Raw genomic sequence first — 27,616 nt, 5'->3', positions numbered from 1 at the left:
TTCTGAGTTTTTATTAGGGAACTTGTACATCGAAAAAAATAGTTTTATTTTTATTTTTTAAAGATTTTATTTAATTATTTGACAGAAATCACAAGTAGACAGAGAGGCAGGCAGAGAGAGGGGGAAGCAGGTTCCCTGCTGAGCAGAGAGCCTGGTGCGGGGCTCGATCCCAGAACCCTGGGATCATGACCTGAGCCGAAGGCAGAGGCTTTAACCCACTGAGCCACCCAGGCGCCCCTTGACTGACTTTTTTTTAAAGAAGAAAATATGACCGAGGGCGCTTCTGGTATAGTTACAAGCACAGGGATATTTGAGAAGGTGGGAAGGCACAGTGTGTACAACCATGTTCTAGACAGAATGAGGGGGGAAGGCAGACTGGCTGGAACTGACACCACAGAGAAGAGCTAAGGGTCCCCAAAAGCCAACCTCAGGAGCCCGGAATTTCATATGCATATAGAAAGTGCATAACGTTTTGGAGCAGGGGAACCAAAAGGGAGAAGATATGCATTTGGAAGATGAGAACAAAACAGTACCTAGAAACGTTTGAAGGTAAAAAGACTCCAGAAGTAAAAAATCACTTGTAAACCAAACTAATCCCCATGGCTACAGCCTAAGGAAAACATCAATCTCTATGTCTAATAAAAATTTACTAAATAACTACTTCGTACAGGGCACCGTACTGGAAAATCTAGGGGATTCAAAGATGAAGGAGATGTGGGTCCAGGCCCCAAATCAGTAACACAGTTGTTTAGTCTGAAGCTGAACACAAATCAGGATATCTGCCTCTAGATCACTTCTTTCTGCTTCATCAGGAGGCCTTGGGACATCAATGATGGACAAGAGGATAAACCCACCTATGCCACCTGCTGTCTGGGGCCGTGTCTTACATGAAGCTGCCAACCTGGAAAAGCTGGAAGACCAGGCGCAGCCCTGGGGTCATTACCTGGACCAAGGCGACAGGCCCTGTGATACCTGCAGTGTCATCAAGGACAAGGAGACCTGAAAGGCGGGCCCCAGAAAAGGACAGGGACACCTGGGTGGCTCAGTGGGTTAAAGCCTCTGCCTTCAGCTCAGGTCATGATCTCAGGGTCCTGGGATCGAACCCTGCATTGGGCTCTGTGCTCAGCAGGGAGCCTGCTTCCCCCTCTCTCTCTCTGCCTACCTCTCTGCCTACTTGTGATCTCTGTCTGTCAAATAAATAAATAAAATCTTAAAAAAAAGAAAAGAGAAGGACAAAGTGGCAGCAACTACAAGACTGCTATGGGGTAAAGTGGAGAGGAAGAAACCAAAAGGAGAAAGCAAACTGGATACCTCCCATGTAATATAAGCTTGCAAATCAAAATTCCAGAATGCGCAAGAGCGATGCTAAAAGGAAAACCAAAAAAAAACACTCAACGGAGGATTAATTCACTCTATGCAAGACATCTTTGAAACATGTATATTTAGTATCTTCAAAGACATTTAAAGAAAAGGGGGTAACTGTTTCAAGAGCAATGAAATTATAGCTTAAATTCCAGTAGAACTAAAACAACAACATTCCTTTAATAGGGATTCTACAAGAGAATAAATAGAATGGCAGGGAAGCACTATTTAAAGAGATAATTGCTGAAAATATCCCAGAATTAAAGAGAAGCAAGGATTTTTTTAAAATATATTCTGATGGCAGTGCTACATAAATAAAAATAAACTCACACCATAAACACTGTATTAAAACTATAAAATGCAACCCAGTGAGCCAAAAAAGTTGCCTAGACTTATTACCTACAAATGGACAATAATGAGATTGACAGTAGATAAAATTTGCCTCAGCAACATGAGATGCCAATAGATAATGGAGTATGACCCCTCACAGTGCTGAGGGAAAGAAGGACCTACCTCAAAACTGTACATCAAGTCAAATGATCAAATCAAGCAGGAGAATGACATTGAAATATTTTTCAGAATAAAATGGGTAGGGTTTGTCCCCTAGACAACCACTTTGGAAGAACTAGTAAGGAATGTGCACCAGCAAGAAGAAAAGGGAACCAGGAGAGAAGGAATAAGATACAGGAAATAATGCAACAATCTCTCACTTTGGACAACTTAAAAAAAGAGAACGGAAAGGGAGACAAAGGAAGCAGGGAGATCTGTATTTTATCTACCTGTTATACTTTCCAGAGGGCAGAATAATTTCACCTCTCAAAAATCTCTTCTCTCTCTATGTACTGTGTTCTAGCTCTCTCTGAAAACTGGGACTGAGGAATGTCTTGAACATTTCTTGACATTGGATCCACACACAGAGTTGAAAGCACATGGCTTCCTGGCTGAACCTGATTGACTGCATTGTCTTTAAAAATTGACCTCTACAGGGACGCCTGGGTGGCTCAGTTGGTTAAGCAGCTGCCTTCGGCTCAGGTTATGATCCCAGAGTCCTGGGATCGAGTCCCACATTGGGCTCCTTGCTCAGCAGGGAGCCTGCTTCTCCCTCTGCCTCTGCCTGCCATTCTGTCTGCCTGTGCTCACTCTCTCCCCCTCTCTCTCTGATAAATAAATTTAAAAAAATTAAAAAAAAATTGACCTCTACAATGTTTGCTCCTCCACTACTGTGTTAAATGTCTGAACCTCACTTCCATTAAACATTTAGAGTTGTACAATACACTCTATTTTTTGAGGCATTGTGATTTGTATCAGTGTACAATATTTAAACCGAAGATCTTAGACATCTAATTTACAGTGTTTCACAGCTCTGTTTTTCATGTTGACTAAATAAATAATGTTCTAATTCATTGGAATGTAGGCATGCAATGCTCACCTTCTAATATTAACACGGTTCTATATGGTTCTATATGAGTAAGTACTAATTCCAAATATGAAGTCATGGAAAGTGAACTACCCTTGGTTTCATGAGTTTTAAACATGGCACACTCCTGTTCAATGTTTCAAAAGTTTTGAAAGCACACTCCTCCTCAAAGCTGGAATAATCCAACAAAGATAAAAACCTAAGGGGCACCAAGGTGGCTCAGTGGGTTAAGCCGCTGACTTCAGCTCCGATCATTATCCCAGGGTCCTGGGATTGAGCCCCGCATCGGGCTTTCTGCTTGGCAGAGAGCCTGCTTCTCCCTCTCCCTCTGCCGGCTGCTCTACCTACTTGTGCTCTCTCTCCATCTCTCTAGTAAATAAATAACATCTTTTTTTTAAAAAATCTAAAACTGAGCTATATAGAGGACACACCTGAGTGACACTACCAAGAGAGTTTGATCTGAGAAGACACTGAGAAGAAGAGAGAAATTGAACCCAAAGTTGAAGAAACAGCTGTATTCAGGACAGCAGAAGGTGGTACCAGAAAGCATATGGACCAGAGAGGAAAGTGTGAAAATATTTATACACAGATGCCTTGCAAGAGGGTTTCAGAAAGAGGAAGCAAGTGCCATAGAGAAGCAGGAGGATGGAAAGTGAGAATGGATGTAATGTCTGTGCTCACAAGACACCATCTTTCATCAGGAAGCAGCTGGTAGGGTCCAAAGGAAAGTAGTCAGCACAGATTTTAGAAAAAGATAAAAACAGAAAAAGCAAAGAAGCAAACAAACAAAAAACCCCTTTGTATGATCTGAGTTCATAAAATAAATGGTAACATTCAGTCCCTACTCTCTTCAACAGAAATGAATGGGAAGGGGCCCCATGATGCATTTATTCTATTCCGCAAGGATGATTAGCTCATCTAAGCGCCATACAAATATTTGACCTCTCAATTATTTTATCTCCTCTGCAACAAAGGAGAATGTAGAATAAAATTATATCCCAAATCTCTTAATTCTGGACAATAAATTTATCTGATCTATCAACAAACCATTTGCCAAGCCCTGTTAAAAATGTAAACAGAACAGATTTGATTTTCATGTTATTCTTCTTTTTCACCTGGCTTTGACCAAAAAGAATGTCCTGACTAAGGGACAAAGGAACCTGAGGCCTTAAAGGAAAGTCTTTAATTAATCAAAGTTAAATTAATAATAACTACAACCTTACTGATTCAATCAATGGATAGGAACCATTTCTCATTCATTTAGATAGAACCGAAATACCTAAAACATCTTCCAAAATTGCTTCTAAACTCTAATGTTGTAAGCTATAGTGTAATAACATATGTTTGCTGTAGTTAGCATACTTAGTTTATGGAGGCACTGAAGTCAAATGTATGTCATGCACCAAATACATCTCATACATAACCACTGTGGTCATATTCCTCTCCATTTTGTAGGACTCACAGAATATTTTATCTTTCATATGGTTTTATGGATTCACAGTGTTTGTCTTTCTAATTTTATAATATACCATTAATCATGATTATAATTATTTTTAAATAACGTTCCTTAGTCAGAATTTAATCCCTAAGTATACTGAGAGTTTCCTGTAAAAAGACAGAACAGTTTTCTAGGAATGCACTATCAGGCAACGAGCATGTTCTCTGTTGCAACGAATTCTCCTGCCAAAGTGAACATTTTAAAAGACACGACTAGATAAACTGAAGCTAATTTTACTAGAGTAACTTTCTCAATTTCAATTGTTTACTTTTAAAAAATTATCCTCTCCAGTATTTCTATTACTAAATTATTTTACAATTACATAAAACTGAGGGTGTTATTAGAAAGCAAACATGAGTTAATAAATTACAGCAAACTTTTCAACCATTCTATATCTTCTGGGGAGAAATACATTTTGAGAATATATGCAGCTATGTCCACAAGAGCCAGACTGTGGAAGGAGCTGAGATGCTCTTCAACAGACGAACGGATAAAGATATGGTCCATATATATAAAGGAATATTATGCAGCCACTAGAAAGGAGGAATACCCAACTTTTGCATCAACATGGATGGGATTGGAGGAGATTATGCTGAGTGAAATAAGTCAAGCAGAGGAAGTCCATTATCATATGGGTTCACTTACTTGTGGAGCATAGAAATAACATGGAGGACATTAGGGGAAGGGAAGGAAAAGTGACTTGGGAGAAATCGGAGGGGGAGATGAACTGAGAGACTGTGGACTCTGAGAAACAAATTGGAGATTTTAGAGGGGAGAAAGGTGCGGGGATGGCCGAGCCCGGTGGTGGGTATTAAGGAGGGCATGGATTGCATGGAGCACTGCATGTGGTGCATAACAGTGAATCCTGGAACACTGCATCAAAAACTAGTGATGTATTTTATGGTAACTAATATAACACAAATAAATAAATATATATATACATATATATGTATATATGCAGCTAATTGCAAATCTATGTTTTGGTTTAAAAACTGAGAATATAAGTAGGGGGAAAGGTAAGTAGTTCTTACCTTTGTCTGATGCAAGAATTGTGATATTATATATGCCACCTCGGACACTTTCCGCCTCTCTGTCCAGGTTTCTGAAAACTGTGATTGATCCTTCGTTTTCATTAATAGTGACCCATCCTTTTGGATCAGTTAATTTCTTATACCTGTTAATAAAGATGAATTAAAGTAGCAAATCATATCGTAGGCAACATTATAATTCTGGCATCAAAACAAGTAAATTTGGAGTTCATTAAAACAGGATACCTTATGCCACTGCTACTTCTTGTTTCGGGGTCATATGCTTTATATCCACGGCTCTTTGTTCCCACTGGCACATTTTCTTTAATTTGAACGGTTTGCACCAAAGGGCTACACTCAGGGCCCTCGTCCTGATTTTTTACATTAACAGTAACTGTCGCCGTGCTCATGATGGATTGTGAACTCGCCTCTTTAGAATACGGAGCTTCATTAACAACCCCAATCTGTAGATTCACCTGTTCTCTTTCTTCATAATTCAGTGGCTGCAAAACACAAGTGTGCTGAAAATCAGATCAAGGCTTCCTGGTAATATTTGGCCATGCTAACTGGCATACATAACTAGTGTTGAGAACAGTCAGGAAAATATTAAATAAATACCCAGAAACCAGGTGGTGTTTGGAGGAGGGGAATCCAACCGATTCAGTATTTGGGTGGAACCCGAAAAACAAAACAAAAACTGTTCCTCAACTGTGAGTAATATCAGAGGTCCTGATAATGAATTCAAGAAGCATTTAATTAGGGGCGCCTGGGTGGCTCAGTGGGTTCAGCTCAGGTCATGATCCCAGGGTCCTGGGATGGAGTCCTGCATCGGGCTCTCTGCTAGGCAGGGAGCTTGCTTCCCCCCTCCCCCCTGCCTACTTGTGATTTTTCTCTGTCAAATAGACAAAATCTTAAAAAAAAAAAAAAAAAGCATTTAATTAAAGTGTTTCAATGTTTAACACTTGAGAGATTACTTGAGGAACTCCATACCCTAACCAATGGTTATTTACTACTTCATTCATTTGGGGACAGTTTACCCTATTCTTTAGATGAAGAAAATTATTTGTACCTTGTTTGGGGTAGAAAATGTGGGTCAAATTTATAAAAAGTTTTTCAGAGAGAACCGAGAAGAAAATAGAAAGTTCACGGACATTACACTTTCCTTTTTTTTTAGCTCTTCCATCCCAGTTACTTTTTTAAAGAACTGGTAGTACCAAATTTAATGGAAGGTTTTTATTTTTTCTTGCCTGATATGTAGCTATAATGAGAATATGTAAAGTCATTTCCTCCAAGACAGAGATTTTGTCAGGTCTTGGACTTCACAGAGATAAAATTCCTTCTTAGAATACTACGGATCAGGGCAGGGGTTGGATGAGGAAAGAGATATGGTCCAAAAGACCTTTTTTTTGCTGTTTTGAAACAGAGAAATTAAACCACAAACTGCGGTTAATTTTCATCATTGTAAGAAAAAGGATTTGTCATTTTTGATTCACGCTTCTTATGAATATGTACAAAAGAGAAAGTGCATGGACCCAAGATAGAATCATTTTCTAGTTAATGATGCAGCAGAAATAAGACGATGACTGTGTCCAAAGCAGGTGGCTTTAGGTGCTAACTGGCTCCTGAATTAGCAGGGAGGTCTTCTGAGATGTTGAAGAATAATAGTAGAAGGGGGGCGCCTGGGTGGCTCAGTGTGTTAAGCCACTGCCTTCGGCTCAGGTCATGATCTCAGGATCCTGGGATGGAGTCCCACATCGGGCTCTCTGCTCAGCAGGGAGCCTGCTTCCCTTCCTCTCTCTCTGCCTGCCTCTCTGCCTACTTGTGATCTCTGTCTGTCAAATAAATAAATAAAATCTTTTAAAAAAAAAAAAGAATAATAGTAGAAGGATGTTTTGTAAGTATTTGGATCTCTGAATGCTTGAAGATTCCCATTCTCAACCGAGAAGGAAGCTAAGGTTGTAATGTATGCTAGATATAAATGAACCCATCTACAAATTCTGTCCCTATCAGTTTCACCAGGAATAACTCACCATTTGGGAAAATCATTAAGTGGAGGCTCCCTGAACCAGCTACAGAAAGAATGGTCTAGGAAAGTCTGGCATTGTCCCATAGACATCAAAGCCAGGTTTTTAATTGTTAAGAGGTGTTGGTTACAAAGTAAATACTATTAAGTCACACACACATGCACACACATAATATTATTTTAAATACCAGGACTTTATAAAAGGTGCTCCCAATTTGAATATACTCATCTCATTATAGATACAGAGAACATGGCATTTATATTTACCTATGTATCTATTTTATCCCTATAGTTACCACAATTCTTTTTTCATTAAGCTCTAGAATGCTAATCTATGACATTATAAGCTGCAAATAAAAAAATTTACTAATTTATTCTTACCTTAACCACACACAGAACTCCTTCATTGGTTTTGGGGTCTGTTACTATTTTAAAATTCCCATTTTCATTGCCCTTTAAAATGGTATAATTCGCTCTCCAATTAGCAGTATTCATTAAGTCCTTATCCTCCACAGTAACACGTAAGATTTCCACATCAACTGTATTTTCTTCCACTGACGTCACATACTAAAACAATAAAAACAACAAAAAAGCGTTAGTTAGTTAGTAACTGTCACAAATAGAGCACTGTGGGAAATAGACTCAGTTCTAATTTCCAAGGACTACGTATACATGATTTTTAAGCCGTAAATCCAAATTACTGTCATGGGATTGGGGATACTGCATTTGAAATCATGGGGCAGGCATGGATGGAGTTAAGCATGTTTAGCAATTAACACTGGGTTGTACATTTTTCTTTTCCTACTATCATGTACTTACAGAAGTACGGGTAAAAGTTGGCAAGTTGTCATTTGCATCTCCAATATTTATGATGCAAGTTGAAGTTGTCTGCAAACCGAAATACTGACCACCCATGTCTTGTACTTTTATTTTCAACTGGTATTTATCAATTAGCTGAAAAGAAAGAATTTAAGCACTGAGAGGAAGCAACATTGTAAATGAAATCTTACTTTACACTCTGGAATTTTTCTTGAATTAAAAATTTAAGAAATGCATTATTAAATTTCATAGTTTTCATGTACTGGCAAAAGAATAGTTTCCTCACACCAGTAATTTATGAAAATAGAGTAGTTTCTCAAATTTAAAGTGCTACTCTATATAGAATGTAGAAAAATTGGTTTTAGTTTACTCACCAGAAAGGGAAGATGTAGCCATAGCACATTTTAAATTGCCAAGCAGTTAATCAAAATCTTTATCTCCTATCCAAAATACATTCTTAAGTTGAAAAATATACAGTAGTGACTCTTAAACCAGTCTTGAATAATACAGTAAAATAGCCTTCCATTACAAAGGCAACTTTTAAATATTTACATTTATAAGAAGATCTGGAACTATATATATTTTTTCCCTCTATGGGAAATGTAATCTGGTTCTTAGGGCTTTACATTCATCGGGGATGGTAGAAGGCTCAATGCCAGTTTTTTTTTAAAAATGTGTTTCTCCTCATAATGATTTCATTTATCTTAAGTATTGGGGCATGAAAGGATTAAAAGCAATTCTAATAATAATGCATTCTGGACAAATTTTAGGAGCCTTGGGTTCTTTTCCTAGCTCTGAAAATAACAAATGTAATCTCTCTGGCAGTTGGAAAAGTCTTTTTAGCTAGGTTTTCTCTCCTATAAAATTGATACTAATACCTTTCCTATATAACTCACCTCTTTTCATAAGACAAAATAATATGTAAAAAACCATCCTACCCTTCTATCAAGAATGTTTACCCTTCTCCTAATTCTGTCACTTCTTAAGCTTTCTTGTCCTTTATGTCTTACCAAAAATAAAACTAAAATTTCTCTATCTCTATGTTTTTTACACACGATTTTCCTGATGTACTCTTCTCTCATAATCAATCACATATGCAGAGTTAAAAAATACTGGCCATATTTAAAAACTCATACTAGTGTACTTTCAAGGAGAGAATACATGTTTTGTTGGCAGTGAATTAAGATTTATTCAAAATAATCAACTGGCTGATAAAACAAGAAAGAAATTAAGTTTGGGACCTAAATATTAACTTGCGATATCTTCAGATGGAAGAAAAAATTGTGATGTTTAAAGAGCTTAAGGGGTTGAAAGGAACAGATGAAAGCTAGAATCTTGGCATCAGTAAGCATCTGCAGTGCATTTTTGGGTAAAAACACTCCAAGACTCCTTCACTAGTCCAATGTTCGCAACTGACTTATTAGAAGGAGCTACTTAAGACTTAATAAGAGGATTTGGTCTATAACCTGCTTCTCCTGAGCACACTAATTCCATGAAGAATCTGCAATTTCTGGAGCTTTAACAGCAATTTATTCATTCATTTATTCTGCAAATGATACTGTATTCCTCACTGGCAAATACAGTAAAAACAAATGAATTTATAAATAAAATACAATTTTAATAAAATAAAATAAAATAAAACTTCACTTAGAAATGTCCGTGTAGAGGCTCCTGGGTGCTCAGTTGGTTAAGCAACTGCCTTCGGCTCAGATCATGATCCTGGAGTCCCAGGATCTAGTCCCACATCAGACTCCCTGCTCGGCGGGGAGTCTGCTTCTCCCTCTGACCTCTCCCTCTTATGCTCTCTCTCTCTCTCAAATAAATAATATCTTAAAAAAAAAAGAAATGTCCTTGTAGATGCAGTAAAAATGATTAATTTTACTAAATTTTATTAAATTTCAACCCATAGTCTAGTGAAGATGGGAGATATGCATAAAGCAGTTCTGCTACATCACATAATATGATGTCCTTCTCAAGTAAAGTACTTGTGTGATTATTTATGAACTGAACTAGCTATTGTTTTGGGGAGCTTAATTGCACAAAATCCCATTTTTACATGAAAGACATCTATCATTATTCAGACTAGTGTATTTGGAAGACATTATATCTTAATAAAGTGAATCCATCACTCAAGGAAAACAACTATTTATTGTCAAATATTAGAGTTTCAAAAAAATGAGACTTCCAGAAAACTTTTGTCAACCACTGTGATATCAATGGAGGTAAGAAGGTGACATTTTCCCTATATTGCTTACTAAAATGTGTCAATCTATGGAAAATTTACATAATTCAGTGAAAAACGCTTTTCCAATTGGTCAACGCAGGATGTTAAGAAATTATACATAGATAAATTGTCCAGAGTACAAGACAGACCAATGGATTTTAATATAACAAAGTATGAAAGCTCCTTCATAAAGCTTTAGAGTGTACACTGCAAAAAACACATTTATGAAACAAAACTTGTCAAGTTTTGGTGTAGTATCAATTGAGTACCCACAATGATCTAAAATCACTATTAAAATATTCCTCTCTTTTCTAACCTCCTATCATGTTGGATTTTCTTTATATACTTTAGCTAAAACTACATATTATAACAAACTGAATGCAGAAGGAGATATGAGAATCCACCAGTCTTATATTATGTCAGGTATTAAAGAGGCTTGGAAAAATGCATTATAATGTCATTCTCAGTAAATTGTTTACTGTTTTAGAAAATGTAATTGTTTTTTATAAAAATGTCATTTATGATAATATGTAATACACTTATGATTTTTAAATGAGTGAATAAATAAATATTTTAAACTTTTGTCAGCTTTAAATACTAATGAAATAAATATCAATAAATATAACCCATATAAACAAAAAATCTGTGGAATCTTGAATAATACTTAAGAGTGTAAAAGGTCCTGAGACCAGAAAATTTGAGGAAAAGTTCCACTTTTCATATTTGACACTTCCTGTTTTTATTCTGTAAAAATGTTAATATTAATATTAGGAAACTTGACTTTGTAAAGTGTACACTTCAAGGGAGAACAAATTAGTGGTTCAAAATTAGCACACTGCAAGGTTAATGACTTCCATCAGCATACTGAATAACTTTTCTAAAATGAGATTCATGGGGCGCCTGGGTGGCTCAGTGGGTTAAGCCTCTGCCTTCAGCTCAGGTCATGATCCCAGGGTCCTGGATTGAGCCCTGCATCAGACTCTCTGCTCAGGAGGGAGTGTGCTTCCCCCCCTCTCTCTGCCTGCCTCTCTGCCTACTTGTGATATCTCTCTGTGACAAATAAATAAATAAAATATTTTAAAAATAATAAAAATAAAATAAAATGAGATTCACAATATGCTTTTCACAAACACATCTATAGGTGCTATACAACATATATACAGGTACAATTCAATGGCGATGTGATAATCAGGCTTTGTCTGTCAATATTTAGGTCACCTCTCTGTCTAGCTGAGATGAGGACGTGGTGATAACGCCTGTAGTTGGATGCATGGAAAAGAGCGTGGGGTATGCTGGCAACTGCTCGATGATGGAGTACTTGAGACGCGTGTGCATCGTGTCAGGTTCATCTTTGTCCGTCGCACATACCTGTCCCACGGTAGAACCTACATATTGAGAAATCCTCTTTAATTTCCAAAACTTTTACATTATCAACATCTCCTTTATTTCATTCCTTTTCATCTACCTCAAAAAGCTTTTGGACCATTTACTTATATGGCAGAATAATAGTTTTTATACATTTGCAGACTTCTATATGCAGTATCATTTTAAAAAATATCCCAGCATTCTAACCTTTGGGAATTTGTTGACCACATCTGTATTTACTGCATTTACTGTACAATTTGATAAATGTTGAAAACATCCATCCATTGCCTTTGTATTTCTAGACTAAAGAATTCTAACTACTCTTTAGCCTTTTTCTATTTGTAAGTCTGCCCTTAAATTGATCAAATTGTCAAGAATGTGTCCAAAACTCTTGGTTTAGTTAGATCTTTCTGGAAGACTCAAAAACTGCATTCCGACTTCCAGCGGATGGGGTCCATTGACATAAGATTGAGGAAACCTTTGTATTACTCTCAGTGACCTTTATGATAATGCTCAGAGTACTGTCAATCATTTAATCAGTATGGAATATCAGTACATCTCCTTAAGACTAAGACTTCAACTGCTCAAAACCTTTTTCTTTTTAGAGTGTGTTCTCGTAAAATTATTTATTTTATTTCACATAGGAAGTAACTGAGTAATTTGTCTAGTTTTCAGGCACTAGGCTTGGCTTTTCAAAGGTATGATGCATCATTTAATCTTCACAACAATCTCGCATATCAAAAACCCATTTTACAGATAAGGAAACTAAGGTTTGTCAAGACTAGGAAACTTGCCCAGGGTTACAGCACTCAGCTAGTGAAAGGCAGAGCAAAATTCCACCCACAGCAACCCTGAGTGGCAAGTCCCTTGCTTGTCGGCAGAATAGGCTGCCTCCCAATGGCCACAGTAAAATTCAATTTAGGAATTAAAACATTAAGCTGCCATACATTGTTAAGGTAGGTACGCACCAACTCTGCAATTTTCAGAAACTGTAAAAACGTAAGTTGTTTCTGTAAAAATTGGATAGTTATCATTTTCATCCTCAATTCTTATTAACAAGGGCAGGGGAAGCTCTGGAGTATATCCATCTGGAGTTGTGGCAAAGGCAATTAGCTGTGAAGAGTCAAATAAGAAATAAAGCAAAGTTAAAATATGGTTCCAACTTCCTTTGGCTTTAATTTGGAAACTGTTCAGCCCTGCAGTGTGAGCTGCACCATTTGTTATGTTTGAGGATGTCGACATAACCTTAATGTCACAGGAGGTGGTTAATCTCATGGTGTACTACAGGATTTTACATTTATCTAATATAATAACAGAGATAATTTTAGAGTTGTCCTGTTGTGGATGAGTGTAACAGCTTTTACTATTATTTTCCCAGAACAGACTTGAAGATTATTTTTTGGGTTGTTTTGTTTTGTTTTATTAAGTTTTTTATTTTAATCCCAGTTGTTAACATAGTGTTATATTAGTTTCTGGTGTACTGTAGTGATTCACCACTTCCAGACAGCATGGAGCCCTGCCCATGTTGAGCTCCCCACTCAGCGGATAATCCATCTCTCTCTCTCCCTCCCCCCACCAATGCTCTCTGTCTCTCTCTCTCTCAAATAATTATATAAAATAAAATCTTTCATAGAAAAACAGAAAAACAATGCAAGAGGGTTCATTTTCTTCACATCCTCAACAATATATGTTGTTTTTTGTATTTTGATTCTAGCCATTCTGACAGGTGTAAGGTGATATCTCGTGTAGTTTTGATTTGCATTTCCCTGATAATGAACGACATTATCTTTTCATGTTTCTGTTGGCCATCTGTATATCTTCTTTGGAGAAATATCCGTTCATGTCTTTCGCCCATTTTTAAGTGGATTATTTGGTTTTAGGGTCTTGAGATTTATAAGTTCTTTATGTATTTCGGATACTAACACTTTATTGGAGGAGTCATTTGCAAATATCTTCTCCCATTCAGTAGGTTATCTTTTAATTTTATGGCTTTCTTCACTGTGTAGAAGCTATTTACTTTGATGTAGTCCCAATAGTTTATTTTTGCTTTTATTGCCCTTGCCTCAGGAGACATTTAGAAAAGAAGTTGCTATGGCTGGTACCAGAGAAATTATTACCTGTGCTCTCTTCTAGGCTTTTTATGGTTTCAGGTCTTACACTTAATCCATTTCAAGTTTATTTTTGGGTATGGTATAAGAAAGTATTCCAGTTTCATTTTTCTCATTCTTTTGCATATAGCTGACCAGTTTTTCCAACACCGTTTGTTGAGGAGACTGTCTTTTTCCTGATGTATATTCTTTTCTCCTTTGGTGAAGATTTATTGACCAAACAATTCTGGGTTTATTTCTGGGTTTTCTATCCTATTCCATTAATATAGGTCTCTATTTTTATGCGAGTACCATTCTGTTTTGATTAGTACAACTTTGTTTATCTTTTTAAAAAAGATTTTATTTATTTATTTATTTATTTATTTATTTGAGAGAGAGGGAGAGGGAGCCCTAGCAGGGGGAGGGGCAGAGGGAAAAGCAGACTCCCTGCTGAGCAGGGAGCTGGATGCAGATGTGAGGCTTATTCCAGGCCCTTGAGATCATGACCTGAGACCAAGACAGATGCTTAACTGACTGAGCCAGCCAGGTGTCCTTTTTTTATTTTTGAAAAAAAAAAAATTTTTTTTAAGTATCTCTACACCCAATATCAGCTTGAACTTACAACCTTGAGATCAAGAGTCACATTTTTCAGCAAATGAGCCAGCCAAGCACCCTAATTAGTACACCTTTGTAATGTAACTTCATCTGGAAGTTTGTTTTTCAATACTGCTTTGGCTATTTAGGGTCTCTGGTGGTTCTATACAAATTTTGGATTCTTTGTTATAGTTCTGTGAAAAATGCTGCTGGTATTTTGTTCAGGATTGCATTAAATCTATAGATTGCTTCACATAGTAGGGGCATTTTAACAGTTATTTGTTCTTCCAACCCATGAGCCTAGAATATCTTTCCGTTTCTCTACTATTTTGTTTTGTTTGGAAGTTTCCAGAGCATGGATTTTAAATACCATGCTCTGAATCTTCAATAACTTTGAATTCTTAGGACTCCAAACTCCCAGATGCAGTTAACTAGAATATTATCTTATATTCTCCTAATTAGGATTTCATGCATATTGGTAGTTAAAGTTAGATAATTCTCTTCAAGAGAATTTTTTACTTTAAAAAAAAAGGAAAGTCAGAAATAGAACAAATGCACAGATGTAAACTGTGCATGGAATGCAATATATTTCTTTTAATTTCATAATGTGAATTTCAATTCCAATTTTTCTCATAACTGCTCTCAGAGAAAGCAAAACATCACAGGTACTTAGAAGGCATTCTTATAGCAATTCCAAACCTAAATATTCAATCCTAGGGACACCTGGGTAGTTCAACCAGTTAGTATCAGACTCTTGGTTTTAGCTCAGGCCATGATCTCAGTCAGGGTCCTGAGATGAAGCCCTCTAGGGGCTCTGTGCTCAGCACAGAGTCTGCTTGAGATTTTTTCTCTCTCCTTCTCTCTCCCCCTCTGCCTCTCTCCCCACTCAGGGAGAAAAGAAAGAAAGAAAGAAACAAACAAACAAAGAAACAAAGAAACAAAGAAAGAAAGAAAGAAAGAAAGAAGAAAGAAAGAAAGGAAGGAAGAAAGAAAAAAGAAAGAAAGAAAGAAAATCTTTTTTAAAAAAATTAAACTATCATACTAAGACCAATCTAAGAATCTAATGCTCTTTATTCTATAAAACTCTTTTTGCTCCAGGTCTATGCTATCAGATGTAGCCACAGCATAGACAACAAGCTCAGAGAATAGAAAAAGATAAATGAATTCAGAATGGGAGAGGAAACAGCCAAACTTAACAATGACTAATACGATACATAAACTTCAGACTTTACCTCAAAGGATTCATACTCCTCACGATCTACAGGACGAGTACAATACAGGTTTCCAGTATCTCTCTCCACATAAAACAAATTCATAGGCTCTCGATCCACCCCAGGTCCTCTTATGGAATAGAATATAGTGTAGTTTTGTGCAGTGTCAGATTGAATCTAGAAAGTAGATGTTAAGAGACAAATGTTTATTTTAGTATAACTTTCATCTCTATATATTTATGCAATCACACTGCCATTTTGTTGTAATAAGCAATTACCCCTTTAATTTACTATCATGTATGAATAAAAAAACAGCAATAGAGTAAGGAAGATTAATGATTAAGAAATTTCAAGAGCAAGGCATGAGGAAAACAATGTAGTAGTGTCTTAGTTTTCCAGAATAACTGAGAAATACTTTAAAGGCTAAATGTTACCTATGTGGACCAAACATTTAAGACTTTAACTGTCTGAGAAAACAAAGTATTCTGAGTATGAAAAACTATGCTTTCATCAATTTTTTTAAGCTTAAATTTTTATTATACATAATATCTGAGTTGCTAGGTTTAAAGTTACTGTCTACAGGGCAAAAACCATGGGAAATGCTTTCTTTAATTAGTTTCTATTATTTGTCAGCATCTTTTTTATTATTGAAGCTGAGCTGAAAGGGGGAGTGGAAAGGAGTGAGAATACGAATAACATAATATCCTGGCAAGTGTGATATTCTGGTACTTGAAATCTTTTCCCAAATTGTTTTGATCCTTTTAGTAATATCTTGACTATATGTCAGGATGACGCAAAATTATTTTCAAATAATGTCTTTCCCAACTTCTATATGCTCTTCTCTCAGCTGTATTAAATTTGTCGGTGGGATATAAAGAAGAGTTCTCTCTCAAATTTCAAGAACTGAGAGAAAAGAAACCCAAGTCAAGGACTGAATGGCCATGGCAATGGCTAGTGGAAGAAGGAAAGATTTGCTGAGGTTGCTACTAAAAGTTAAAAAGAGAGAAAGGATCCAGTATGATTTTAGTAGTGGACTTGGGGATAAACAATAGAAAGGAAGTTTGTGTCTTTTGCCCTTCATGGTAATTTCTTCTATTACGGAAGATGTTTGGGGTTTCTAGGCTATGTCCAAGTGACATGCGTGCTAATATGAAAATTCATTAAGGAACCATGTGTTTGAGAGTGCTAGGTGGGTTTTACAGTTTCATATATGGATTTTGCATGACTAAAACTGCAAAAAAAGTATATGCTGGCATAAAGATATGTATTTATACCCATTTATTCAAACATACAATACATATACTCACACATGTATTTGGACAGAACTGATTTTTAAATAACTGCATATTCATTGTCCAAATTAAAAAAAAAAAATGGAAACCATAAAAGTCCACAGTGAAAGGACAATAAACTGTACCTGTTGAAGAAAAAGTGGGAAAGGACCCAAGGAATTCTCCTGCATTGAACAAGGAATAGGAGCCCATCTTCTCTTGGCACGTCTTAGAACTTTTTCTTTAGAATGCCTCTTCTTTAATACCTCAATTTAGAACACAGGAAAAAAATAATAAAGTCAATGATTACTTTATTGACAAACCCCGAAATTCTGACCTCTCTCTTAGGAGGATTAACTGGAAAGGTTTAAGACCATGGTGGAAAACCAAACTAAATGTCAACACTGCAAAAAGATAACAAAGAAATAGCGGTCCTAACTATTATCACATCAATCCTCTAGAGAAAATAACTTGGTATGAACATGGAAGAAAGAGAGATGGAATTGGAAGCCTAGAAGCAAAATTAAAAAACAAAAACAAAATCAACATTACTGTTGCCATATTGCCATGCAAAACCATGGGAGGGCAAGAGATGCAAGGAAGAGAAATTAAGTGAGTGACCCTCTAAATCTAGCATATGCACCTTCCACTCACCAGCAGCTAAGAAGAGCCACGGACCAAAAGAGAGATCTGTGTCAGAATGAGGAGAGAAAAATGGTGACAATTCTCAAGCTACTGCAGTGAATAATGGCCGATGATTGAATAGAAATCATCTGGATCTTTGGTGTCAGAGTCCCAAAAGTAAGGCATGAGGTCTGAACCTCAACCTAAAATAGTCATCTACTTTTTAAGACTACAAATTGTGCTGTCTAAGATACATATAGACCTCCAGAGGCAGAGTTTCAAAATTTGTTTTAGAAATCTATTCTACAGGAAAGATTAAGAAATCCTTCTTTGTGTCCAATCTCAAGTTCCCATGCTGTAGCCTCCCAAGTTCTCTGTTCCTGTCCCATATGAAAAGCAATGACAACCTAGAATAACTGATGAGGTTAGACCTTTTTCCACAATTTGAACACTGTTATGTTGCATGATGGTTTCCATTCTTCATCAAGCTAAACTATCCCACATCCTCTCTGATTTCACATCTTCCCTGGTAATGTTACACCTGCAGAAAACAACTCACTATACATCATCTTTATAGTTTGGTGTACCTTTGTTTGATGCTGTAAAAGAACATGCAGCTTCCTTTCTTCATGGTTCTCAGTGTTGTAAAGTAATATGGTAAAACTTCTCTCCTCAGATGACAAAAGAATGGCATTTGTTGCATAGATGGAACCGTCTTCTAAAATTTGGAAATCAGGATCACTTGAATGAATTAGATTTGCAGATTGAAAGCACTCCTTCAGGTTAACTGTAGGAAAAACACACAGCAATCATTTGTAAAGTAAAATGAAACAATATATAGTGCTACCAGCAATCTATGCATTTGTTGGGGTGGGGAGCCAAAAACTTAAAATTACACTGATACTTGTAAATGTTGTATTTTTTGAAAGTGTATATGAAACTACATGGTTAATTAAATTGTGCATAAACACATACGTCACTTCTAATACCTACTTTACTCTTTTTTTTTTTAAAGAGACATTTGTCCTAAAATAAAAGCATGTGAGTTCCAGTGTTTGAACAGGTAAACCAATACCAAAAGAAGTTATTCTTTATTAACTGAAGTTACCTATAGAGCAACACATGAGAAAACTTAGACAGAATCTAGAACATTAATCAGCAGTTATTAAATTAAAATATTTCTTAACCTTTTGCATCTATTGTTAGAGTCATTATATTCTGGGTTCTCACTGGTCTGCTCTTTCCTTGCACATTTGAGTTATATGAGAAAAATTAATTGACATGGGGTGTCTGAGTGGCTCAGGTGGTTTAGTGTGCTTTGATTTCAGCTCAGGTCATGATCTCAGGGTTGTGGGATCGAGCCTGGTGTCAGGCCCCATGCTGAGCGGAGTCTGCCTTAGATTCTCTCTCTCCCTCTCCCTCTGCCCCTTTACCCTACTCCCTCTCCCTCTTTCTCTCTCTCTTTCAAAAAAAAATAAGTAATAGTTGATAAGAAGCATTTGTGGAATTATATATCAGGAAAATGCCAAAATGTTTTATGATTAAAATCCAAAAACAACTACCTTTAAACTCAAGAAATAGATTCAATACTACTTCTCAATTTCATAGAAGTATGTAATAACATATACCTTCACCCCCATGTAGCAGAAATATTAGGGGCGCCTGGGTGGCTCAGTGGGTTAAAGCCTCTGCCTTCGGCTCAGGTTGTGATCTCAGGGTCCTGGGATCGAGCCCCACATCGGGCTCTCTGTTCCACAGGGAGCCTGCTTCCTCCTCTCTCTCTGCCTGCCTCTCTGCCTACCTGTGATCTATCTCTGTCAAATAAATAAATAAAATCTTAAAAAAAAAAAAGAAATATTAATAATTATTTATCGCTCAAACTAAATCTTTTTATATACTTCATATAATCATGTTTTTCAGTAAAGGACAATATTCCTTCTATTGGAATGACATTACATGTATTACAAATGATAATATATTAGTTATAACTATTAATTCCAATGCAGCTATTCTTTTAAAAATGACACTAATTTTACAAGATCATACCAAATAAGATTTATTTTACATTTTAGCAGTTTCTTACCTCTACCAACAAATTTCTCAGCATCTAGTTGGGAGGGAACATGTAGTATGACTTTTTTGCAGGCGTCACAGGCAAATGTTAAGATCTAAAACATCAAATCAGTAATTATGCATTAAAAAAAGATCTTCTTAATGTAGACATAGTTTATATAAATTAGAAATTGGTATAATTATAAATTAGTTTATACAACTAGCAAAATAAAATTTAAAAACATACATTGCAGGGGCGCCTGGGTGGCTCAGTGGGTTAAAGCCTCTGCCTTTGGCTCCAGTCATGATCTCAGAGTCCTGGGATCCAGCTCCGCATAGGGCTCTCTACTCAGCAGGGAGCCTGCCTCCCTTTCTCTCTCTGCCTACTTATGATCTCTTTTTGTCAAATAAATAAATAAAATCTTAAAAAAAAAAATACACTGCAGCAGAAATCAGAACAAAATTGTCTGATGAGGAAGGATAAAATACAGGCCAAGAGTGAAGGCTCCCTCCTTCACAAAGCATGTAAACTCCAAGAATTCCTTACCCTCTTAGCTTTTGTTTCCTATTCTGTAAAAAGGAGTGAATAGTAAATTAATTCACTAATGTAATGAGTCTCTGGAGGACTGAATGAGAACCAATGTGAGAGCACTAAAAACTTAGGTAGGCAGCACAGGTATATGACTAGGAAAAACAAAAACAAATTTACAGAGTCAGCAAACAGCTTCAATTAATAGTCAATTGCCTATGAACCATGGTACCAAATCAATAATATATTAAATGAAAACCCAATGCTTTAAGGAGAAGCATCAACTCGTTTCATGGAGTGACTTGGAGATTATTTATCATGATCCACACAAACAAGCACATAACTTTGAAATACGAATTTATGTTGAAGGCGCATCTTCTCATAGGTGACCAGTGAGGTCATTTTACAAAATATTTCACTTAAAATTTTTGAAATGCATTAGTGATTTGTGGTAACCAATTCCAATATAATATATATTTGAACACAGTGAAATGTAATTCTGTTCTAAAACTGTATAATGCACACTTCTGAAAGATTCACAGTTCTACAGTTTTGCAAAAGCTTTTGACCAAAAGCAAGATAGCTGACTAGCATTTACACTGTATTTATGAAGTCTATAAACACAAATTTAAAAAATCAAAAATTTGGATTAAAATTTCATTCCTAATACACACGTTTTATTTCTACTACACATTCCAATATACATTTAATTATCCAATTTAAGTTATATACGGAGGATCAGGCAAGGCAGTGATTACATGTCACTTGGAAATTAGGTGTGGACATGGTGAAGAGACTACTGGATTGGATATTAAAAGATGAGAAGAACATTCACTAGCCGTATCATCTTAGAACAGGAGTAAAGCGAGATGTGTGACAAGTCCAACTCAGGGTGATTGAAAGCATGCATCTACTTCTTCATCCAACCAACATTTACTGGTTGCATTCTAGGTACAAGGCAGTGCTCAACAGTGAACAAAGCAAAGTCCTTGAACTCATGGGGATTACTTTATAATGAGACAAAAAAAAAAATAAATGCACAAAGATCATATAAAGCCAGGAGATATATGTTACAAGAAAAATAAAGCAGGGAGAAAAGGTGACAAAGGGAAGACCAGAAGCCTGAATGAAATGAGGAAGCAAACCAGTTCACTAACTGGGAAGTCTTCCAGGTGGAAGAAAAACCAGAACAAAGACCCTGAAAGAGGATTTTACCTGGTGTATTAGAGGAACAAAAAGGGAGTCATGGTAGGAAAGCACAGTGAGGTGAAGTGATACAAGGTGATTTTAAAGGGACAGGCATGGGCATATCACATATGGTCTAAAGGGCCATAATAGGCGTGTAGATTTTATTCTGAGTACAAAGAGAAGCAACCATAGGTTTAAAAGCTGTGGAGCTGCATAATGTGGTGAGCATTTACACAGACTCATTCTGGTGGCCACATGAGAACAGACTACAGAGAAGCAAGAGCAGAAGCAAGAAGACCAGTTGGGAGGTTCCAGCAGAAATGTGAAAGGGGGGAGGATGGTAGCTTGGACTAAGATGAAAACAGCAGAGAAGTGAAAAATGGCTGGATTAATTCAAGACTTTAGAGAACAGCATCCTGGACATCCATTCATTCATGAATTTAACTAATATTTACTGAATGTGTACTGTGTACCAGACACAGAGCAGTAACAATGATCCTCATGAAACATTCACTTCAAGGATAAGACATAGTCGTAATTTCAATAAAGTAGGATAAATGCTCTGCTGGAGAGGTCTAGAGTGATAGGATAGCAGGGGGAGCTAGCTTCATGGTGTAAGAGCTAGGTGAGGTTACCTCAAGAGCGGCTGTACTGTAGCCACGTCAAGAGGGGCAGAGCTTCTCTGGTCCAGATACAGAAATGGCATATCTGAAGCCCAGAGATGACACAGATCTGAGAACATCTTAAAAGCCTGATACTCATAGCACAAGAGGGACAAAATTTAAATGGATTCAGGGGTGCCTGGCTGGCTCATTTGGTAAAGCATGCGACTTTTGAACTCGTGTGAGTTTGAGCCCCACTTTGGGTGTAGAGATCACTTAAAAATAAAAATCTTAAAAAAGAAATCAAAGAAAATGGATTCAGACAGGCAGGTGTGGGGTAAATTATGAATAGTGTTAACAAAGTATGTGGATCTTTTTTTTTCTCTAAAGATAATAAGAAACCAAAGATTTGCTTTAAGCGAATACATGACATAAGCAGCTTCCTATCAGAGTAAGGGGGGTCTGAGCAGTGTGGAGAATGGATCAGGAGAATGATTCTCACTTCCAACAATAGCAGCTAGATCATTCGAGGGGAAAAAATGCAAAACGAAAAATGATGGATTTTTTTTGTTGTTGTTGTTGTTAACCCTCCTAAACCATCTAGCAAAGAATTACTAGGCAGAAATTGGGGATCAAACTCAAACAGGGAGTAGTGATCAGGTGCAACTTCTGATCTAAGAAGACTGGATGCTGGTTGTTTGGCCTCAATAAAAGAGAAGGAAATCGAAGCACAGGCCTGCCTAAGATCTAAGAGAAGAGCTGCACACATTAATCTGGGACCCCCAAATGGAAAACCTTTGCTGTAGAGGGAGCCTGAGATAAACCAGTCCTTGAATGGATCTGTCACCTTATTTGCTTGGTCTGGGAACCTCGAGCCACTGATTAGTTTAAAGAAGGCCTGGCATGTGTAATCATTACCACAGAGGCTGAAAGACATTTGACCAAATGCAATAACAACCCTTAGATTTAAAAAAAAAAAAAAAAAAAAAAAAAAAATAGCCCCCCAGGAGTTAATAAGTACTTCTGTAATGTGATTTTTTTATATTATATTTTGTTATAATCACAACATCTATGGGAAAGCATTAGCAGCAGCCCCACTAAACTAAGAAATAACATGGACTTTCCAAGGTCATCATTTATAGTTAACTTTACATTAAAATATATTAGGTAAGAGAGAAATATTAGATGACATATGGACTGGAAAGGAAGAAGTAAAAAAAGAATCTCTATTTGCATTTGATAGGACTAATTGAAAACTCAAACAAATCAACTAGTAAATTACTATAAAACAATAAAGAACTTCAGTAAGGGAGCAGGAACAACTATTAGAATACAGAAATCATTAGTCTTTATACACATAAATACAAGTCAAATAATATAATGAAAGAGAAGGAATCATTTTCAAGAGCAATAAAAAGTTAAAAAGCCAGGAGTAAAAAACAAGAAACATGTGAAGCCTACTTGAGAAAAATCTGAAAACATTTCTGAAGGACAGGCAGGTAGACTCAGACAAGAAAAAAGATGTATCATTATTTTGGATAGAAAAAGAAAATCAACATAAATATATCAATTTCCACTAAGTTAAATTATAAATTTCATGATGTCAATAAAAGTCTTAACAGCATCTTTTCTGGAACTACACAAGCTGATTTAAAAGATCATAAGGCAAAATTAAAAACCTAAGAATATATGGGAAAATTATGAAAAAGAAAAGCTATGAAAGGATATTAGACCTAGCAGGTATTTAAAAAAATCCATGAAGTCTCATAATTATACTCATAACTGCAGTATTATATATGAATATGCAGAAAGATATTAGATGCATTAAAAACTGAAAAGGAGGGGCGCCTGGGTGGCTCAGTGGGTTAAAGCCTCTGCCTTCGGCTCAGGTAATGATCTCAGGGTCCTGGGATCGAGCCCCACGTCGTCGGGCTCTCTGCTCTGCTCGGCGGGGAGCCTGCTTCCTCCTCTCTCTCTCTGCCTGCCTCTCTGCCTACTTGTGATCTCCCTCTGTCAAATAAATAAATAAAATCTTAAAAAAAAAAAAAACTGAAAAGGAGGGGCGGTGGCTCAGTGGGTTAAGCCACTGCCTTGGGCTCAGGTCATGGTCTCAGGGTCCTGGGATCAAGCCCGCCTAGGGCTCTCTGCTCAGCAGGGAGCCTGCTTCCCACCCCCACCCCTCCTGCCTCTCTGCCTACTTGTGATCTCTCTCTCTGTCAAATAAATTAATAAATAAAATCTTAAAAAAAAAAAAGCTGAAAAGGAAGTAAAAGTTTCTGTTTGCATTTGTTGTAACTGTATACAGTCCATAAATGTAACTTTGTTACACTCACCAACAATTTATAGGAGTTCCGATTTCACCACATTCTTGCCCATGCTGCCTGTTGTCAAACTTTTGGATGTTTGCCAAAGGAGGAACATGTTGTTGAAGTTTAACTACATCTTTTCTTATTATGAGTGAGGCTGAAATATTTTTATGGGCCATTTTTATAACTTTATGGGACTTTTTCATATCAATGTTCATGTTGGACTATTTGATTTATAAGAGCTCTTTATATACTCATATATTAGCCTTTTAAAAATATGATCCGCAATTTTTTTTCCAATTTCAATTACCTCTTTGACTTATTTATAATATTTTTGTTTGGTTTGGGTTTTTTGCCATGGACAAGTGTGTGTGTGCCTTAATTTAATTGATTTATATTGTTTATAATATTTATAATATATTTATATTAATGGTTATAATTTAACATAATTTGTTTTCTCAATATTAATAAACGGCTTTTGAAATCTAAGCCACGTTAACCATAGATACCCCTTCTTGACTCCAAACTTAAATAGGAATTTTCCATGTTTTCTTTTATTAAGTATATGGTATATGTTACACAAACCTTCCATCTGTTTAGATTTCTCTGTGTTCTGCATGAGTTACTGGTTCAACCTTATCTTTTGCTAAATGTCTGCCTAGATCAAGTAGTCTCATACTATATACAAATTATAATACAGTATAATATAACATGCTATATAATACAGTATATTATACATAGTATAGTACTATACTATAATTCTATACTATATCAATATAATATAATAACTAGTATAGTATATTAGTATACTATGTATAATATATATATTACATATATAATACTCTCTATGTATCCTCAATGATGTGATGTGCCATCCATTATAAAATAGCCTTCCATCTAGTCATGTACAACCTTTATGGAGGGGTGAAGGAGCTAGTAATATCTACCAAAGTAGAGAGTCATTTATACTTGTATCTGGCAATCCTACTTCTGGTAATCTATTCTATTCATTCATACATCTGCCCATACATGAAATCCCATATATACACAAGTTTATTCACTATGGCATTCCCTGTAATAGCAAAAAGTAATAGCAGAGGTGACGGATAGAAGCAAAGATATCCATAAGATATTTCTGAATGTAGATTTAATGGGACTTAATGATACTCTCTTAATGAGGGGAGCAGTGAGGAAGGAAAAGCAAGCAGCTTCCAGACATCCTACCTGAGCAACAAGGTGTATAGTAGTGTCAGTCACTGAATTACAGGATATTATGAGAAGAAAAGCAACATTGTTTGAGAAGATAATAACTGCTGTGTCCCACATCATACTAGGTAGATATAAAGACGTATTGTTCAATGAAGACATCCCAACTAACAAAATAAATTTCATTTAAGGAGGCACCTGTAATGATATTTCTTGGACAGGACTTAGAATAGGGAGTCTGATTCTGAGTAGTCAGGGACAGGAAGGTCAAAAGAAAAGAAAGGGGGAGTGAATTTCAATAAAGGCACAAGCTACAAGGTGGAACTGTGCAAGGAATGGTTTCTATTCGGCAGCGGAGATCCCTTATGACCTTAGAGAGTGAGCAGCCTCGTTAGGTGTTTAGGTAGAAACCAGAGTTCAACTGGTTAAGACCCATGTGAGGTAAGGCTGTATTAGGAAGCAGAGAGAAGCTGATTTGTGGAACGGTGAAGGATTAATTGGGTGCACGGAGAGGAGGAAATGTAAAGGGTGTTCCCCCAGTGAATAGGAATTATTCACTCTTTAATAATACCTTCTACTCAAATGCTCTTTACACATCCATCACACTTGAGGCCCACAAGCATAAGAACCACCGGAGGCTGGCAGGACTTTGCCCTGGTATGCCCACAGACACCAGAACAACTAGAAGGACTCACACCACGCCTTCCAGCCAAGAATGTAGCAGGATGTGGGGTGTAGCCAGCGCCAGAGCTTTTTTTCTACCCCACTTCTGGCCAATCCAACTCTGAAGCTAAGACAAGTCACCTTTAGTTCGTTCACTTTATCGTCTTTTTTCCAGAAAGGATGTGAGAGCAAACAGAGAAAGTTTTGTAAGCAGAGGCAAAGCAGTCCTATTTATTGCTCATACTTATTGCTGTCCCTGCTTAATTACCCCTTTTCCTTCAAAGAATAATGGCCAGTGCTTTTAAAAGCGGCAACTTTATTAGGGATCTAACCAAAGGCATTTCTTTGTCATCAACTACATACGTTGTGACCGTTACCAATGCCATTCTTGCTTTTCTCAACTGTAAAATATTAATTGTTGTGCCCCTGGCCCTTTCTGTGATACGGATATGCCCTGGGAATTTGTCCACAGAATTCCTAGAGAAAGACATTGGAATGACAGTACTATAATTTCATGACGTAAAAATTTAAGGAATTGCCTGTAACCTAAGAGCGGTTGAGTAGTGAAATTATCAGAATATTTCATTCTCACCCTCCCCCCTCCCCCCACGCCGGTTCCAGCACTCCCAGAAGGAATCTTCCTGCTGTCTGTTGTCCAGGTTTGTTCCCTTGTCCCTCAGAGAACTTGAGCTCCAACTCAAGGAGAAAGGACACTACCAGGTTGAGAACTTTCTGGCACCTGATCTATTTAATGTTTCTCTTCCTGGGGGACTCAGGAAGTCCATTTGGGGAAACCTCGGATCCCAAACTCTCCCAGGGTCTGTCCATTGGCAGCGAATTCCTGTACGTTCGGCCTTGCCCCGCCCCGCCCCCGGCCGTGGGGAACTGTCCCTCCCCAAGTAAGGCCACGCCTTCTCACTCCCAGGTTTGGGGAGTGAACACTTTGCTGCTGTGTTCTTTCTCAGTTTTAGACTGAGAGGGCCTAGGAGAAGAATCCAGATGCCTTTGTGCACAAGAGATTCGGAAGAACATTTCCCTTAAAATTAAGGGGGTGGCAACCGCACACGCTGACAAACAAAGGGAACCACAGAAAGGGTCACCTAGGGCCCGCCCATCTACCGTTTCCGGGCGCGAGCGTCGAGACCACTCCTCTACGCACACTCACACTCACACACAGACGGAGAGCAACCCCCTGAAGGGCGCGTAGTCCCCTCCCTTTGACCCAAGGGCGAGCACTTTCCGCCGGGTCCGCGCAGGGCTCCCTTCGCGGTGGCCGGAACTCGGCACCGAGGCAGAAGCGGATCGCACCTTCCCGGGGAATGGCAGAGGCTCGGAGGAGCCGCGCTCCCCGCTCGTCCCCAGAGGCCACGGTTTTGGCTGGGCGTTCGCAGCTGGCGTCTGCGTCTCCGTCTGCCTGCGCTGATTACATCTACCGATGACACCCTTCTCCTCCCTTTCGGGAGCGCGGCGCCCAGGTCGCGAACCTCTTCCTGGCAACCTTCCCCCATTCCTCCAACTCCATTCGTTCAACCGGCCGGCGACCCATT

General features: G+C 37.4%; 1 protein-coding gene across 3 annotated transcripts in view; it reads right to left on the bottom strand.

Moving 5' to 3' along the window:
- Positions 1 to 27,616, bottom strand: part of DSC2 (desmocollin 2) — a 36,157-nt gene that overhangs the window by 7,831 nt on the left and 710 nt on the right. For 2 of the 3 annotated variants that reach the window (XM_082699817.1, XM_082699819.1), the window contains exons 2-11: positions 19,607 to 19,691; positions 18,111 to 18,310; positions 17,046 to 17,165; positions 15,650 to 15,805; positions 12,705 to 12,849; positions 11,590 to 11,756; positions 8,148 to 8,282; positions 7,710 to 7,895; positions 5,552 to 5,808; positions 5,309 to 5,451 (exon numbers count right to left, since the gene is read on the bottom strand). In XM_082699817.1, the coding sequence (XP_082555943.1) occupies positions 5,309 to 5,451; positions 5,552 to 5,808; positions 7,710 to 7,895; positions 8,148 to 8,282; positions 11,590 to 11,756; positions 12,705 to 12,849; positions 15,650 to 15,805; positions 17,046 to 17,165; positions 18,111 to 18,310; positions 19,607 to 19,691 (1,594 nt within the window). The remainder of the gene's footprint in view (positions 1 to 5,308; positions 5,452 to 5,551; positions 5,809 to 7,709; positions 7,896 to 8,147; positions 8,283 to 11,589; positions 11,757 to 12,704; positions 12,850 to 15,649; positions 15,806 to 17,045; positions 17,166 to 18,110; positions 18,311 to 19,606; positions 19,692 to 27,616) is intronic. The other variant, XM_082699818.1, reaches the window with a different exon arrangement.

This window comes from Mustela nivalis (genome assembly GCF_964662115.1).
Source record: "Mustela nivalis genome assembly, chromosome: 14".
Taxonomy (NCBI): domain Eukaryota; kingdom Metazoa; phylum Chordata; class Mammalia; order Carnivora; family Mustelidae; genus Mustela; species Mustela nivalis.
This window is presented reverse-complemented; position numbering and strand designations above follow the sequence as displayed.